General features: G+C 41.8%; 1 protein-coding gene across 4 annotated transcripts in view; it reads right to left on the bottom strand.

Annotated features, from left to right (window-relative positions):
- The window catches only part of DIAPH3 (diaphanous related formin 3), a 119,668-nt gene extending 101,753 nt beyond the window's left edge, over positions 1-17,915 (bottom strand). For 2 of the 4 annotated variants that reach the window (XM_039329829.1, XM_039329831.1), the window contains exons 1-5: positions 17,759-17,915; positions 13,239-13,271; positions 9,452-9,628; positions 7,084-7,188; positions 4,760-4,890 (exon numbers count right to left, since the gene is read on the bottom strand). In XM_039329829.1, the coding sequence (XP_039185763.1) occupies positions 4,760-4,890; positions 7,084-7,188; positions 9,452-9,628; positions 13,239-13,271; positions 17,759-17,863 (551 nt within the window). In that variant the 5' untranslated portion in view covers positions 17,864-17,915. Of the gene's footprint in view, positions 1-4,759; positions 4,891-7,083; positions 7,189-9,451; positions 9,629-13,238; positions 13,272-15,518; positions 15,581-17,758 lie in introns of all 4 variants that reach the window. The other 2 variants (XM_039329830.1, XM_039329832.1) reach the window with 2 other exon arrangements.
- Positions 17,916-18,219: the final 304 nt, after the last annotated feature.

Below are 18,219 nucleotides of genomic sequence, written 5' to 3'. Positions count from 1 at the left end.
TTGGAGCATTCACAACTTCTGGAAGCAGGTTGTTCCACTGGTTAATTGTTCTAACTGTCAGGAAATTTCTCCTTAGTTCTAGGATACTTCTCTATTTGGTTAGTTTCCATCCGTTGCTTCTTGTCCTGCCTTCAGACGCTTTGGAGAATAGCTTGACTCCCTCTTCTTTGTGGCAACCCCTGAGATATTGGAACACTGTTGTCATGTCACCCCTCGTCCTTCTCTTCATTAAAGTAGACATACCCAATTCCAGCAATTGTTCTTTATATGTTTTAGCCTCCAGTCCCCTAATCATCCAGTCCCCTAATCATCTTTGTTGCTCTTCTCTGTACTCTTTCCAGAGTCTCAACCTCTTTTTTACATTGTGGTGACCAAAATTGGATGCAATATTCCAAGTGTGGCCTTACCAAGGCATTGTGAAGTAGTATTAACACTTCACGTGATTTTGATTCTGTCCCTCTGTTAATGCAGCCCAGCACTGTGTTGGCTTTTTTGGCAGCTGCAGCACACGGCTGGCTCCTATTTAAGGGATTGTCCACTCGGACTCCAAAATCCCTCTCATAGTTACTACTATTAAGCAAGGTACCCCCTATACTATACCAGTACATTTCCTCCCACACATCCTTGCCCTCATATGAGAAGACGTGGAAAGCAAATGGAGGACCTCAGTTGGAGGGAGTAGAGGCAACATAGCAGTTACTGTTACTGAGCAAGTTACCCCCTATCCTATACCTGTGCATTTGGTTTTTCTTGCCTAAATGTAGAACCTTCCTTTTTTCACCATTTTTTAACAATGGCACTTTTAAAAATAAGGCAGGATTTCTTTCTGGAGACACCCACTTTCATTCCTGATCATATAAGGAACGGTTGCTGGAATTGGGTATGTCTTGTTTAATGAAGAGAAGGACGAGGGGGGACATGATAGCAGTGTTTCCAATATCTCAGGGGCTGCCCCAAAGAAAAGGGAGTCAAGCTCTTCTCCAAAGCACCTGAAGGCAGGACAAGAAGCAACGGGTGGAAATTCATCAAGGAGAGAAGCAACCTAGAACTAAGGAGAAACGTCCTGACAGTTAAAACAATTAACCAATGGAACAACCTGTCTCCAGAAGCTATGAATGCTCCAACGCTGGAGGTTTTTAAGAAGAGACTGGACAGCCATTTGTCCGAAATGGTGTAGGGTTTCCTACCTGAGCAGGGGGTTGGACTAGAAGACCTCCAAGGTCCCTTCCAACTCTTTTCTTATTGTTATTGTTATATTGTTGTTACTGTTATTGTTATTGTTGTTGTTGTTGTTGTTATTATTATTATTATTATTGATCATCGCACAGTCAGCCAGATGTTCAGACTGGATTTGGCATTTTGTCTACCTATCGAGTCCTTACCCAGGACCTGGGATAGGCAGATGTGGATGTTTGATGGTATTACAGATATCGTCGCAGGATGGAAGCATTTCCTAGTAAGGCCGCCTTTTGCAATTGACTAATAGCGAATTTGTCAATGCCAATGGTGTTCAAGTGGTGCTCCAGTTGTTTTGGGACCGCACCTAAGAAGCCTATTACTATTGGTACTACCCTTGCTTGCTTTTGCCACAGTCTTTCTATTTCTATTTGTAGATAACAAAATACAACCTTCTCCAGTTCTTTCTCGTCTATTATTATTATTATTATTATTATTATTATTATTATTATTATTATTATTATTATTATTTACAAAGAAAGTCCTGTCCTTTCCTCAGTTGGTTTCACTTCTATCATAGGTTGCAAAATCCCGGCAGGCTACAATTTCCTTCTGGCACGCTCTCTCCTGGAGCAGCTGCACGGAGAGGTGAATAATCAGATCCTACTCTTTGTAAATCCTTTTCCTCAATTTTAAGCTTCACTGCTTCCTCGCAGTCTTTCCTCTCTTCTCCACCTCTGCAAAGTGAGGGACAGAGCCCCACCCCACAATGCCCAGGGGTCTTATGCCCTCCAGCCACGATTTCTCTTCCTTTCCAAGGCAAAAAGCAGGTGTTCAAAAACAATCCCAAAGCCCGCACAGAGTATTCACTGCATAATACTTTTTAGTAAGGAAAGGGGAAGCGTGGGTTAGGTTACAAGCTGTAGTTGTACCCATGCCACATGCACCATCCCTTGCTGAGGATAAAAAAAAAGAAAGACACAATGCCAATCGGTTTAGGCACACACTACACCCAGTTTTCTCCAGAGCAAACTCACACTGTTGTAGATGGATTAGACACCACCTTTCAAACCAACGGGCCGTTACCAACATCCATTAGTCTGGATGCACATGCTGTGCGGGGCATAGCTTGACTTACCCTTAAAGGGATTAGCGTGATATGGGTGTCAGACTTTCTCAAAAATTGTAAATTCCTCACAGGGAGAAAGCTTACATGTTCTAGAACAGGAATAGGGGACACTGCTTTATATAGGGTCAGGCACTGGGTTCAACTTGTTCAATATTACAGCAGATCTTACAGAATTTCAGACTGGAACAGGGCAGTTCAAGACTCAATTACTGAACCCATGGAAAGCTGGGTAAGCAAAGTTATGTATTCAAGAGGGACAGTGAATAATATTTATAGGTTACTTATATGTAAGGGTGTAGGTCTATACATATGTTGTATATAGGATGTTTTAAATGGGTGGTATGTATATGTACATTTTGAGAGCAAGCAACTGAACTTCATTTTTAAGGTGTGCCATTGTGCCCATAGGAAAAATGACAATAAAGGTTTATGATCAATCTGTCTGTCTGTCTGTCTGTTTGTTTATCTATCTATCTATCTATCTATCTATCTATCTATCTATCTATCTATCTATCTATCTATCTATCTCTGTATCTATCTATCTATCTATCTATCTATCTATCTATCTATCTATCTATCTATCTATCTATCTATCTATCTATCTCTGTCTCTATCTATCTATCTATCTCTGTCTCTATCTATCTATCTATCTATCTATCTATCTATCTATCTATCTATCTATCCATCCATCCATCTCAAAGTGTACACATACATAACACACATTTAAACATGCTATATACAACATATGTATATAGACCTACATCCTTACATGTAAGCAAGATTTTGTTTTTATTTTTAGACTTCCCACTAAAAAGTTCTTCATTAAAAAAAAAATAATCTGTAGACTACGTGTAAATAAGTCGTGTTCGTGTTCATAAACCCCTGCAAGCAAATTATCCAGATATTGCCATTTAAAAAATCCTACATCCACTGATTTAATCAAGTTCTAATTTTAGTGCCAGAGACCTCTGACAAGATCATAATGATATGGAGATTAATTCAAGAACAAACGAATGTGCAACCAGACGAAGCACATCAATAGCACCCCGTAATAAACTCCTGAGAAGAACTTCCTGGATTATTGCAAAAATCTAGTTTTCAGAATGCAGGGAGATATATGAAGCTACCAAGCCTATATTTCTGTATGTGGCTTGGTCAATGACCAGCTATTTTAATAAAATTAAATTCTGTAAAGGTAATTCTCGACTTACAACTGTTCATTCAGGGACTGTTCAAAGTTACATCAATGAAAAAAGTGACTTTTGACCAGTTTTTTACACTGACAACCGTTGTCCACATGATCATGCGATCAAAATTCAGACGCTTGGCAACTGACTCATATTTATGACGGTTTGCAGTGTCTACCAGATCATGTGATTGCCTTTTTGCAACCTCCTGATAAGCAAATTCAATAGAAGCCAGAGTCTCTTAACAGCAATGTCCCTAACTTAACAAGGTCGTAAAGTGGGACAAAACTCACTTAACAACCGAACTGTGCTCATAAGTCGAGGGCTATCTGCATAAGTGGCTTCGCTTCTAAAAGCGATTTGGGCCCCTTGCAAATTCAAACGATCGGAAATGGAATCAAGGTGGGACAACCGTATTAAAACAAGTCATGATCGCCTGGAATGAATTTTCACAAATATTTATTTATTTATTTATGAGACTTATATACCGCTTTAAGTGCAAGCACTCTCTAAGCGGTGTACACCAGTAAGCAATGTGCGGTGTGTATGTGTATATATATATATATATATATATATATATATATATATATATATATATATGCAGGAAGTTTTTCAGACAGATGTCTAATTGATTACACCTTGACATTTTTAACTGCTATACTGCAGTTTTTTACTTTTTACAATCTCTTTTGCCTTGCAGCCCCCAACTAGGGGCGTTAAGCAGGCTCAAGTCGCAACTGCGAAACATTACAAATCCAAATTTCTTTTTCTGACAAAGAATTAAAGAATTAAATTGGGAGACTAAGATGGCCATTTCGAGCTCATTCTGCTCTCGTCAGTTAGCCACACCCTTTATGGGATTCGAACCTGGGCAGTTTACATACTAGGCAGTGATTTAACCACCAAGCCACAGGCTCTCCTCCCTCTTTGCCAGCTGAGTCAAGGGAGTATATATATATATTTACATTGCCCCCAACAATCTGGGTCCTCATTTTACCTACCTCGGAAGGATGGAAGGCTGAGTCAACCTTGAGCCGGTGAGATTTGAACCGCTGACCTGCTGAACACAGTCAGCTAAAGTGGCCTGCAACACGGCACTCTAACTGCTGCGCCACCTCGGCTTATGTAACTTTTACAACTTAACTTACATCAAGGTTCATAAAACGCCAAATGAAAGACATTTGCAAAAAAAAACTTTCAAACTTTCAGGAAATCAGCTTCCCCCCCCCCCCGCCCCCTACAAAGTTTTGTTGAACTGTTGCATTACCTGACAGGGTTACTAGTCAAGGAAACCCGAAGCGATTCGAGGCAGCTGACAAGTTTTTCATCCATTGTTCCAGATTTTAATTCATCGATGAATTCCTGAGGGAAAATCTGCCTTCTACTCTTGAGGCTTCCCTGAAAGAGGATAATCACACGTGTTATGAAAAGAATATAAATAATGTTCACATCCATGCCGGTCAATCTGGAACCTTCTTCGTTCTAATGGGGCCTGCTAAGTGCATAGATCTAGGTTGAATATGGAGCCTATGCATAGACCTATGCTGAATATGAAATGTTTATGCTGGTTGAGGGATATATTAACATTGGACTTAGAGTTAAAACCTGAACTCTTCTTGTTGGGAATAACGACAGAAAAATACGACAAGGGAACAATCTACCTGCTGCTACACATCCTGACTGCAGCTAGGCTTGCTTTTGCGCAAAAATGGAAGAGCAAGGAAATTCCCACAGTTAATACATAAAATATTAGCATGTGCGGAAATGGACAGGCTCACAATGATATTAAAAGACAAATGTGGATCAGTTTATTATGAAACCTGGGATAAATTTTACCGCTGGAGGAATTTGAAGAGGACAGTCAGGATTAAAGATGAATGTTAAGATAGGAATATATGTTATTTTAGAACAAGTATTGTATATAAAACTTAGATGTATATGTAGAGATGAAGAATTGATTGTAAAAAGTGGAATAATCTGATAAGAATGTATATACTGGAATGTCACGTTAAATCCAATGTTTGTTTGTTTTTAACTGTATTATAAATAAAATTTGGGGAAAAAAAGAAATGTTTATGAAATAGGAAACATATTTCATCTCCTCCCCTTGGGGACCCACTATAGGACATTGCATGCAAAAACTATTCACTGGGACAGTTTTTTCCCCCTTGTGCCATCACTCTGCTGAACTCCTAATTACCACAGCGCTGTCTTATGCCCATGGACAATTTAGCCATGAAAAATGGATGTATTAATATTATTCTCATCTTTTTTGACTACCTTCTCTTATTGGTATCATTATTATAATTTTATTACTTTGTTTTGTGTGTACACTGAGAGCTTATGCACCGGAGACAAATTTCTTCTGAGTCTCATCACACTTGGCCAAATAAAGTATTCTATTCTATTCTTATTCTTATTCTATTCTATCCCATCCCATCCCATCCCATCCCAATCCATATTGCCATTCTATTCTATTCTATTCTATTCTATTCTATTCTATTCTATTCCATTCCATTCCATTCCATCCCAATCCATATTGCCATTCTATTCTATTCTATTCTATTCTATTCCATTCCATTCCATCCCAATCCATATTGCCATTCTATTCTATTCTATTTCATTCCATCCCATCCCAATCCATATTGCCATTCTATTCTATTCTATTCCATCCCAATCCATATTGCCATTCTATTCTATTCTATTCCATTTCCCATCCCATCCCAATCCATATTGCCATTCTATTCTATTCTATTCTATTCTATTCTATTCTATTCTATTCCATCCCATCCCAATCCATATTGCCATTCTATTCTATTCTATTTCATTCCATCCCATCCCAATCCATATTGCCATTCTATTCTATTCTATTCCATCCCAATCCATATTGCCATTCTATTCTATTCTATTCTGTTGCAATTCATTCTATTCCATTCTATTCTATCCTATCTCCTATCCCATCCCACCCCATCCCATTCTACTCTCTTATTCTATTCTACTCTATTTCTATTTTCATCCAATCCCATTCTATATACAAATGCTGACAAATCATCACAACTAGGGGCATCACCATAATTGCTTTGAAATCAATGGGATCTACTTCAATTACAAACAGTAAAATATACTTAAGGTCAAAGTCCCAATTAATAACACTACATTGAATGTATGCTTGGCTCATTTTCATTGATCATAGGTCTTGATAGCCAACCTTGACAAATCTTGAAAAGTCTAGACCAGGGGTCTTCAAACGTGGCCCTTTTATGACTTGTGGACTTCAACTCTCAGAATTCCTCACCCAGTGTGCTTGGCTGAGGAATTCTGGGAGTTGGTCCATAAGTCATAAAAGGGCAATGTTTGAAGACCCCTGTCTCAAATCTAACAAACAAAATGGAGGCTGGCTGAGGAAATCTGGGAGTTGAAGTCCACAAGTCATAAAAGGGCCATGTTTGAAGACCCCTGTCTGAAATCTAACAAACAAAATGGAGGCTGGCTGAGGAATTCTGGGAATTGAAGTCCACAAGTCATAAAAGGGCCATGTTTGAAGACCCCTGCACTAGTGCATGCTGGGGTCTCCTTCTTCCGTTTGCTTACCTGCCTCAAAGCAGCACTAGTGTACTGCAACACCATCTCCTTCTTGATGCGCAAGTCTTTTTCTCTTAACGGAACTTTTCGATCCTCATTTAAATTCATGTCTTCCTAAGAAGGAAAAGGTAACGCAGGTGTGAGATCGCAAATATATCCCCCCCCCCAAAAAAAAGCAGAGAGAAACAGTGTGAGGTCTGCTTTAAAAGTCAAGAGGCCGTAACAATCGCATTTATATTATCGCTCAAAGGTCAGTTGAATTTCAATGAAGAGGAGGAAAACAAAAGACAAACGCGGGGCAAGGCTAATCGAACAAACAAAAAAAGGAAGCTTTTCCCGGTGCCATTTGGAGGCGATATTGTGGGTCCTAGAATAAGCCTTGCTTTCATTTAGCTCAAGTAACTTTGTGTCACCTTCCCAATAAACAGATATTCCATGAAAAGAGAGATAGAGAGCACCCCGTTCAATTCCTCCTGTTCAAATAAAAAATGCCAGCTTTCCATTTTCTCCTCATTTTCTCAATCCATGGGGTGGAAAGCAACTTTTAACTAGCTTGCTTAGGAGGTAACATCCTGCGATTCCATTCTCACTGAGGAAAACAGGCTGTCACTCCCCCCCCCCCAATCAGTAAATAAGGGCAAAAACCGATGCTTCAACAAAAATCTTGATATTTCCCATCTTCTTTAAAAAAAAAAATCCGTATTTTCATCAAGGTCTCCATCACAACACCAAACTATGCCTTTTCTCCTCTTTTATTGACGGATTAAAACAGGGGTCTTCCAACTTGGCCCTTTCATGACTCGTGGACTTCAACTCCCAGAATTCCTCAGCCAGGCACGCTGGCTGAGGAATTCTGGGAGCTGAAGTCCACGGGTCATAAAAGGGCCAAATTGGAAGACCCCTGGATTAAAATGTGCACTGCAAAGAGGGCTCTTGCTACAATGAACCGGTGTGCTAAATTGTTAGTCTCATGGGGCGGGAAATTCACAGGAAGGAAACGGAACCCCTTAGAAACCCCTTCATTTGGTGACATTGGTCTTTTTACCCAGCTGGTTGAGAACTCAGCACCACTAACTATGAGGATTCAACAGCCTCTCTGCCAGTTAGGTTTAGTAGCTTATACTTATTCAAATGATTGGCTGTTAGTTTCTGAATTTCCTGGTGTTTACCATATTTTCCGGCGTATAAGACGACTTTCTAAACCATGCAAATCTTCTCCGAAGTCAGGGGTCATCTTAAACACCGGAAAGTACCATATGTTCCGGCGTATACGATGACTTTCTAACCATGCAAATCTTCTCCGAAGTCGGGGGTCGTCTTATACGCCGGAAAATATGGTAATTCTTTAGGGGAAAAAAAACAGGCTGCTTTCTTTATTTCTGAGCGATGACGCAGCAGGAGCTTGTCAGCTGGAAAGCTGACAGTCCGGGTTCGAGCTCCGAGCTGTGAATAATGAGTGAGCTCCCATTCCCAGCTGCTGCTCACCTAGAGTTTGAAAGCATGCAAATGCGAGTAGATAAATAGGCATCACTTCGGTGGGAAGGTAACAGGCCACATAACCACGGAAATGTCTTCCTTCAACGCTGGTTCTCTCAGCCAAGACACGGAGATGAACACCGTGCCCTAGAGTCGGACACGACTAGAGAGGGAAACCTTGACCTTTATTTTTAAAGCAAACAATTGTAAAAACCTTTGCTTGATTGCTTCATAAATATTGCTAGGCTCGTACAATGTATGGTTTGTATGGTTTGATTTTTTTGACATGAGATGTTCTATGTACTCAACTAGTGTGGTTGACAAAGTATCTGTTAGATTACATGGATATAAGCCAGTGGTTCTCAACCTTTTTAATGCCGCGACCCCCAACCAGTCGTAAGTTGAGGACTACTCAACTGGTGCAGCACCGTTTGGAGAATGGGACTTTTGGAGGGCTCAGCAGGGCAGAGACAGCCTGGACAATTCCTACTGGCTTTTGAAAGCCAATAGAATTAGACTCTATTCAAGAGAGTCTATTCTATTGGCTTTCAAAAGCCAATAGAATAAAAGGGAGTAGCACAGCTAAGAAAAAGGGGGAAAAAATGGCGGACTGCGTTATTTGGCGACCCCCGTGAAATGGTCGTTCGACCCCAAATGGGGTCCCGACCCACAGGTTGAGAACCACTGATATAAGCAGTCATTCTATTCACCATAGAATGCAAACAACAACAACAATAACACCCCATGTCTAACCATATTCTGTTGACAATGGGATATCTGTTTTAAGGAGCTGAGGGGCAGACAAATTCTTATCAGTGCCATCGTTTCACAGGAATGATAATTTTCACAGGGCAGTTTAGGAATTACGTATCGAATTCAGAAACAGATCTGCAATTCTCACCATCATTTTTTCAAAGAGCGCAAGGATCTCTTGATCAGATAAATGAGCAGGCAAGAAGTCCTCCATCTCTGCAGGGGTGGTACATTCACTTGATGAGCAATGCCCCTGTTTCCAAGACGGGAGAGCCGGTCTGTCTTTTTTGCTGCCTGGAATCCGTATGCTGGAAAACTTATCAAACTGCACAAAAACCAAGAATAAGCATGTCTCAGCAGGTACACAGTTAGACCAAAAAAAAATAAAAATTCCCCATTTCTTAAAAAAAAAAAAAAAAGATTTGGCGCAAAGAAACACAACTGATTACCCAGAACCTTTAAAAGCAAGCCAAAAAGTTTGATTATACAGTAGACCGGACACCATGTATTCCTAATCCTGAGTGAGAAACCGATCAACTACAATTAAAGGGGTTGAAAGCATAAATGAGAATGGGAAGGGGAGCAATACATAGGGAGAAAATGAAGTACTGATACCCCCAAGAAGAAGAAAGAATTCAGTTGAAAGACATTTAAAGATTCCTAGCAAGAATTGAAGAAACTTTCCACATTATGAACCACATACACTGTGCAGCCATCCTCTTTTTCTCTTTGGTTAAGGAGACAAATAAACCCTTTTATGCCTCTTCAATTATGTGGTGTCAACTGGGACTTTGCCAACATACAGTTTTTGCACTGTATGTAGATAGATAGATAGATAGATAGATAGATAGATAGATAGATAGATAGATAGATAGATAGAGACATAGACAGATATAGACATAGAAACATAGATATAGACAGAGATAGATAGACAGAGACAGATATAGAGATAGATATAGAGACATAGACAGACAGACACAGAGATAGATAGATAGATAGATAGATAGATAGATAGATAGATAGATAGATAGAGAAAGAGACAGATATAGAGATAGATAGATATAGAGACATAGATAGAGACAGACAGACAGAGAGATATAAATAGACAGGGACAAACAGACAGACAGATAGATAAACAGATAGATAGACAAATAGACAGAGACAGATATAGATAGATAGATAGATAGATAGATAGATAGATAGATAGATAGAGTCATAGATAGATAGAGTCATAGAGACAGATATAGATATATTTATATATAGATACAGACAGAGACAGACAGACAGAAATACGTATATATAGTGAAGAATTGAGTCTTTAAAAGAATGGGGCAAATGTTGTAAAACAAATATTCCAACGGCATAAACTTTATGAAACTCCAAGTTAGGTGGTATGGATCTAAGATATCAATTCTAACTAAAGAAAAATCTGGATTAAATTGCCATTTCTGCAAATCAGGTTTTAATAAACACAGTTGCAGGAAAACTGTTTTCTACACCCAAGGGGAAAAAAATCTGCTCCTAGATATTTTTTTTTTCTTCCCAAAATTATAATAGTTTTGTAATCTTATATTAAAGCATAACTCTTGACCATCAACATTTCTCTCCTTTATCGTTCAGTACGGCTATTTTGCAAGCCGTAATGTCTCCCGGATTCAGAAGAGGCTGACTCCCATCTCAGGGCACGAATCCAATTTAATACAGTACTTGCAAAGAGAATGAATGCATTTCCTGCCCGAACACATTCTGCAAAAAAAAAAAAGAAGCTCATCTTCTCATAATCAGGTTTAGTACTGAATGTGTAAACTGTAAGTTACATTTTGTCAGGGTCCGCTTTGCTGTAACTTAACGTAATTACTTTTGGTTCCGCTTCCTTAAGGTGGTAGGGAAGAGATTGAGTTTCTTTCCGTTTGGCGACTTTTCAAGTACTTGAAAAACTGTCCGCCTGCTCAGTCTCAATCATCTTTAGTCAAAATTAAACTGTTCTTCTCGTTCCTTCTTAACAGTTTTGCAATCTTCTTCCTTGCCTTTATCTGAAAACAGACCAACTGCGGAGTCTGGTTCCAGTTCTCACTGAAGGGGCACTTGACAATTTTCTGAGATTTTTGAAACTACGCTTCTGTGGACGCAAGCCTACAATTGCTTTTGCTTTCCAGGCAACAACACCGCTGACCTTTTGTTCAATCTGTGATTAATTACAAATCCAAGAATCTTTTCATGTGTCAACTGTTACCAAGCCAGGTAACCCCCCCCCCCCATCCTAGACCTACAACTTTGATTACTTTCCACCAACTCTTTTAATCCATCAAGGCGGCATTTGGTCATCTGCAAATTTAATAAGCGTTTCCGTATCTGTCAACTTTGCAAGGCGCTCCAGACAGGAAGCATGCCCAGAAGTAGTAGTGGTAAAGGAGACCATTTGTCGCTCAGGGGTTGAAATGAGGGGTCCTGGGGGGGGGTCTCTGAGCTGGATTGTTTCTTGCAGACATTTCATTACCCAAACCAAGTTACAGTAGCATCAGACTAGCACTACAGTAGTGGCCAAAATTGGGGAAACCTTTTGGGAAAAGTGTATTCTTGAGGTTTGATGGCTAGTAACACCACTTTTTTTTTGGAGTAGTACCATAAAATTATATATCATTGGAAAGATAATGTAATGCAACAAAGTTTGTTCAATTATCTGTACTGTATTCTATGAAAAGTTATAGCCAAATAACCAGAAAAAGGAAGCACAACTTGCTTAGGTTGATATCAGGAGCTTTCCTTCATCTGATTGTAGCCAATGAGCACAAATGTTTAGAGAGCCAATCAGGTGCCATCTTGTTTTGGCAATGAGCCAATCAGATCACAGTAGGATTCAGTTCTTGATATCATGTATTGAAGTTGAGAGGAGGACATTTGCCAGTGTGTTGTGTGATCACTATCAAGTTGGTTGGGTTTTTTTTGTGTTCTTTCATTTAGTGAGCTTGCAAAACGTAATAAAATTAAAGTCATGGTGCAAAGAGTTGACTGGTTGCCCAGAAAGCCATGTCAAATAGTATTATTAAGTGGACAAGGCTACAGTTATAAAAAAATTAGAAGAAAAATGAGTGGAAACTTAACCAAAGGTGGCATTTCTACTGTACACAAAACATGTTCTCCATAATCCATGCTGCCCTCTTATAATCACTGTACTATTTTCAAGGTGCTTATATGCTGATTTTGTAGCAACTATTCTAGAATCTTCTTGGGTATCAATGTCAGAGTGTTTATTTATAGCTTGCTAGATATAACTTCCACAGATAAGGAGGGCTCTTCCAGTAATTTGGCACTTCACCAGATTTCTGGGGTTTCTTAAAGATTTGGCTAGGCCATCAGTAAATATCTTTAACACTGTAGAATGCAATTAATATAGCCATTGAAATTTGCACTTATTCATTTTTTTTCTAGAAACTTGACCTGGAATCCTTTTTAACAAACTCATCTGTCCTCTTTTCAGAAAAAAAAGTAGTCAATAGAAATTAATACGTTTGTACTGCATTTTTTCTTTTAACTGGATACTTTAAATAAAAGATATCAACAAGCAAAAGAGAAAATTTTTGAGGAAACAGTACATCAGTCCAAAGCAGGAAGCCAGAAGTAGATGATATGCTTAGATCATAACTCCATTTCTAGGCCCAAGGAACTTTGCATGGGTAGGATATAAAAGCCAGCCATAATTCAACATAGAAAAGAAAGGATAAGGTGGTGATTGTGTTTCCACAAAACACAAAATCAGGACAATCATGCAACATCTTAACATGTTGTGTGAACACAGCAGGAATGATAGAAGGAGCTATAGAGATTGGCTTTATATGTCAACAGACAACTATATACAAAGAAGCAGGACGCATAACAGATTATTTTCCAAAACAAATTCTTCTTAAATTTACAATAATGAAAACAAAATATCTTACCACATCATCTGTCAAAATCTTGAGGTGCAAGGGCTGTAAATGAAATAAATGAAACAAACCATCTGTTAAGGCGATTTAAGCTATTAAAAGTATAAATAAAATACTTAAAATACGTAAAGAAATGCTTTCACATAAAAGTGATCCTACTAGGCTTTTCAAATTTAGGTGGAATATAAATGTATATGACTAAAACTATGTGACCCAATATATGTATAATCCCCCCCAAAAAAAATTCAAAAGACAGCTGTCACTTAAAACACAATTAAACTGTTGTGTGTTTTGATTTAAATGATGGTTTAGCACCATATGCAATCCTAGTGGACAATCACTTAAATATCAGGTAGCCGTGTGCTGCACCTGCCAAAATAGGCAACAGAGTGCTAAGCTGCATTAACAGAGGGATAGAATCAAGATCACGTGAAGTGTTGATACCATTTTATAACACCCTGGTAAGGTCACATTTGGAATACTGCATCCAGTTTTGGTCACCACGATGTAAAAAATATGTTGAGACTGTAGAAAGAGTGCAGAGAAAAGCAACAAAGATGGTCGGAAACTGGAGGCTAAAACATAAGGAATGGTTGCTGGAATTGGGTATGTCTAGTCCAGTGGTTCTCAACCTGTGGGTCGGGACCCCATTTGGGGTCGAATGACCATTTCACGGGGATCGCCAAACCATGCTGTCCGCCATTTTTTTCCTTTTTCCCTAGCTGTCCTACTCCCTCTTATTGGTGGCCACACCCACTTGGGGGTCACCACAACATGGGGAACTGTATTATGGGGTCACGGCATTAGAAAGGTTGAGAATCACTGGTCTAGTCTAATGAAGAGAAGGATGAGGGGGGACATGATAGCAGTGTTCCAATATCTCAGAGGTTGCCCCAAAGAAGAGGGAGTCAAGCTATTCTCCAAAGCACCTGAAGGCAGGGCAAGAAGCAGTGGACGGACACTAATCAAGGAGAGAACCAACCTAGAACTAAGAAGAATTTTCCTGACAGAACAATTAATCAGTGGAATGGCTTGCCTTCAGAAGTTGTGGGTGGTCCATCAGTGGAGCTTGTTAAAAAGAGATTGGACAGCCATTTATCCAGAATGGTATAGAGCAAGGGTCCCCAACCTGTAGGCCAAGGCCCATGATGGGCCCCAGGCTATTGGCCACTGGGATGCGTGAGTGGCTGGCCGGTGCACGCTTGTGTATGTGCATAACACCACTTGTGCAAGCGTCATGGACGTTCCTCACTCATGCAAATGTTGCCACAAGTGTCACGGGCATTTATGGCCACACTCACATGAGCATCTCAGTCTTTGGTGGCCCCACTCGCATGAGCATCGTCGCAAATGTTGTGGGCGTTTGTAGCCCTTGTAAGCAACAGGTGTTTGTGGCCTCGCATGCACATGTGTTCATCCCTCCCTCCCCACTCTGGGCCATCAACCCCAAAAGGTTGAGGAACTCTGGTATAGGGTCTCCTGCTTGACAAAGGGGTTGGACTAGAACAGGGGTAGGCAACCTTGGCTCTTTTAAGACTCGTGGACTTCAACTCCCAGAATTCCTGAGCCAGCATGGCTCAGCTTGGAAACCTCTCCCTTTCCCCTCAGCATGGCTGGCTCAGGAATTTTGGGAGCTGAAGTCCACCAGTCATAAAAGAGCCAAGGTTGCCTACCCCTGGACTAGAAGATCTCCAAGACCCCTTCCAACTTTGTTATTCATATGCTATAAGCTGCTGGGATGCTTCAAGCCATAATGGTATAGTTATATACATTGCATAAATGAAACCATTGCTTAATAGCTGAGGGAAATGAAAACATACAACAGGGTTCTTCATACTTGGCTCTTTGATGACTTGTGGACTTCAAGTCCCAGAATTCCTCAGCCAGGTTTGAAGACCCCTGACGTACAACTTCCAACTAGCCTTCGCTTTTCATACAAACAACTGTTGTTGTTTTTGCACTTTGTTAAGTAGTAGCTCAACCAATCTATTTTACTGGCTATGTTTGTCCTTAAGCTTATCAGATGTGACACCTTCTGCTGAAGATGGGACTTGCTCCATTCAGACAAAGCAATATAAAGATCTGAGGATATTATTATCTTCTGGAAATATCCTGTGAGAGAAAAGCTCAACAGAAGGGCTGAAACTCGCTACAGATTTTCCCGCTTCAGAATGCACCTCAGCTAGTAAAGATTATGAAAACTATAAATATGATTTTGCAACATTAAACCTGTCTGTTGCAAGGCGGTATAAGCATCTACTTATTGTATTAAAAAGAAATATGAAATAGCACCTTTTTCGTTGTTTTTATGTTGCTACTTTAGGTGGCTGCTATTCAGTGTAAGCTCAGACGAACTGACAATAAAAAAAAAACCCAGACAACAACAACAAAAAAATATGTAACAAAGTAATAAGCATCAGACCAAATAGAAACTGTTGCACAAAAGAAATACTGCCTATGATCTTAAGCAAGTAAGTCAAAGCTTTCGCTTAGCAATAAAAAGGAAAGAAAAACAGCAACTTGTATAATAACCCCTTAGGGAAGATAAACGTGATCTCTGAATTCTTCACCATCTGCCTCAGCTGCAGAACTCAATATATAGTAGTTTTTGTACAAGGAAAAAGACAGTCTTTCAACTAATTTTGGATAAAAGTTGTAACAAAGAAGCTAAGCCATGATAGCTTTTACACAAATTCCTCGTTACAATACCACAACAGCAACAACACTTAGACTTATATACAGCTTCACAATGCTTTGCAGCCCTCTCTAAGTGGTTTACAAATGTTAGCATATTGTCCCCAACAATCCGAGTCCTTGTACCAACCTAGGAAGGGTGTGTAGGAAAGCCCCCTCCTCTCCCCAGAATGATATATTCTTTATTCTTAATATTAAACAGAGACATCCTTTCCAAAATGCAGCCTGCCTGCAGATCATTTTTCCAGCCTCTTTCTCCAGGCTTGGAATCAGACCAGACTTATGCCTTCCCAGTGCAGGTCAATCCCCTTCCCCAAAAAAGGGTGCTTTAAAATCATTTAGGAGGATCCCTTTCACAGTGTGCAAGGGACCCTCCCAAGCCCCCTTAAGCCTCGCAAGATTTGTTTTTCTCCCCATGTACAGTATATCTAGACACCCACACTAGATTGTGTTGTTTCTCTGGACCACATATGTGTGTGTAGGTGGGCATATGCATAATATATTTTATTTATTTATTGTCATTGTTTATACAGTGTCTGTTGGGGGTGGTTGCCCTTTGAGAGCTGAATGCAACGGAATTTTAATGTATGCTGAGTAGTGTACACTTAAAGTGACAACAAAGTTATTATTCTATTCTATTCTACTATTCTATTCTATATTCTGTTCTATTCTATATTCTATTCTATTTTCTGTTCTATTTTCTATTCTGTTCTCCTACTCTCCTATCCTATCCTATTCTATTCCTAAACCTCCTTCCTTATGCACTAATGCAACCTCTATCATTTTCTCATCCCTTCCCAGTGCAGGTCAATTCCGTTCCCAATAAAAGGGTGCTTTAAAATCACTTAGGACAGTGGTGGTGAACCTTGTAGAGACCGACTGCCCAAACTGCAACCCAAAACACACTTATGTGTCGCCAGGTGCCAGGCGGGTGTGGCCCGCTGGGGGGGCGTGGCTGTGGGTGGTCATGGCACTGGGTGGGTGTGGCCAAGGTAAGCGTGGTCACCTTGATGTTGCTCGTGGGGAGGGACGCCTGTGGGAGCCAGGCAGTGTTGGGGGAGATCCGGGGAGTCGTGGACAGGAGGCTCGTCCTGCGGGATGAGACAAGGCGAGGCAGGGCGGGGTGCCATTGTCGCAGGGCAAGGTGACGCAGGGGCTGGGGCGGCTGCTGCCTGACACCATCGCCCCCCGCACACAGAAACCAACGAGCGCATGGGGGCCAACAGTGTCCGTCAGCAGCCACAGCCTGCCGGACCCTCAACCGGCACACTCTGGGGCTCCGCAGCTCACCACCAGCAGTGAAGCCACCTCTGAGCTGGACGGGCCGGCCGACAGCTGAGGAGGCGATGCAGTGGGTCGCGCCGGGGAAAAGGAGAGCATTCGAGGCCAGGAGGAACAGGACGGGGGAGTAGGGAAACCAGCCGTGCTGGGATGCATCCGGCCACGTAGGACCTCGGTGAGTTAGTGGGCAGCTAGTTGAAGAGGGTCGGTTGCCATCTCTGGGGCGTGGCGCGCCTGCCCACAGAGAGGGCTCGGAGTGCCACCTCTGGCACCCGTGCCATAGGTTCGCCACCACTGACTTAGGAGGAGCCCTTTCGCAGTCTCCAAGCCCCCTCCCTTATGCCCTAATTGTCAAGTTTGGAGACCCCCCCTTCCTTACACCCCAATGCAGGGGTCCCCAAAGTGGGCAATTCTGGGAGTTGAAGCCCACGACTCTTAGAACAATGCAACCCCAATCATCCTTCCTCTCCCCTTGCCCAGGAGCAACTGCATTTCCTCCTGCCCCCCCCCACCCCCAAAGGCTGCCCGGGGCAGCAGCAGCAGCCCCCGCTACTTACGAACTTGGCTTTCTTGCTGCTGCCGCCGCTGCTTCCTTCCGAGCCGAGCGCCTCCGCGGCTTGCCTGCGAGGCGGCTGGTTTTTCCCGCGAGGAGCCCTCTCCATGGCGGCCTCTCGGAGAGGCGGCGGCGGCGGCGGCCGAGACTCCCCCGACAGACAAATCCCCCCGGCTCGAATTCTCCCGCCGCTCTGGCCACGCCCCCTCCGGCGCAGACGTCGCCCAATCCCAGGGCCGCGCATGCCGGAAAGCGGCCTCCGGATTGGGCGAGCGCGGGGACCAATCGCCGCTCGCCTTAACCGTCGTCTGGGTGGGGTGGGGTGAGGTGAGGAGGAGGGGGCGGGCGCGCGGTGACGTCACTCGCCCGCTGAGGAGCCTCCGCCTCAGCGGAGGGGTCACTCCGGAGTCGCTACTCCTCGGAGTAAGGCGGGGTGTAATTCATTGGGGGGTGGGGAGGGGTGTG

Source organism: Crotalus tigris, unplaced genomic scaffold (genome assembly GCF_016545835.1).
Source record: "Crotalus tigris isolate CLP2741 ecotype Arizona unplaced genomic scaffold, ASM1654583v1 scf7180000024417.1347922, whole genome shotgun sequence".
Classification (NCBI taxonomy): domain Eukaryota; kingdom Metazoa; phylum Chordata; class Lepidosauria; order Squamata; family Viperidae; genus Crotalus; species Crotalus tigris.
This window is presented reverse-complemented; position numbering and strand designations above follow the sequence as displayed.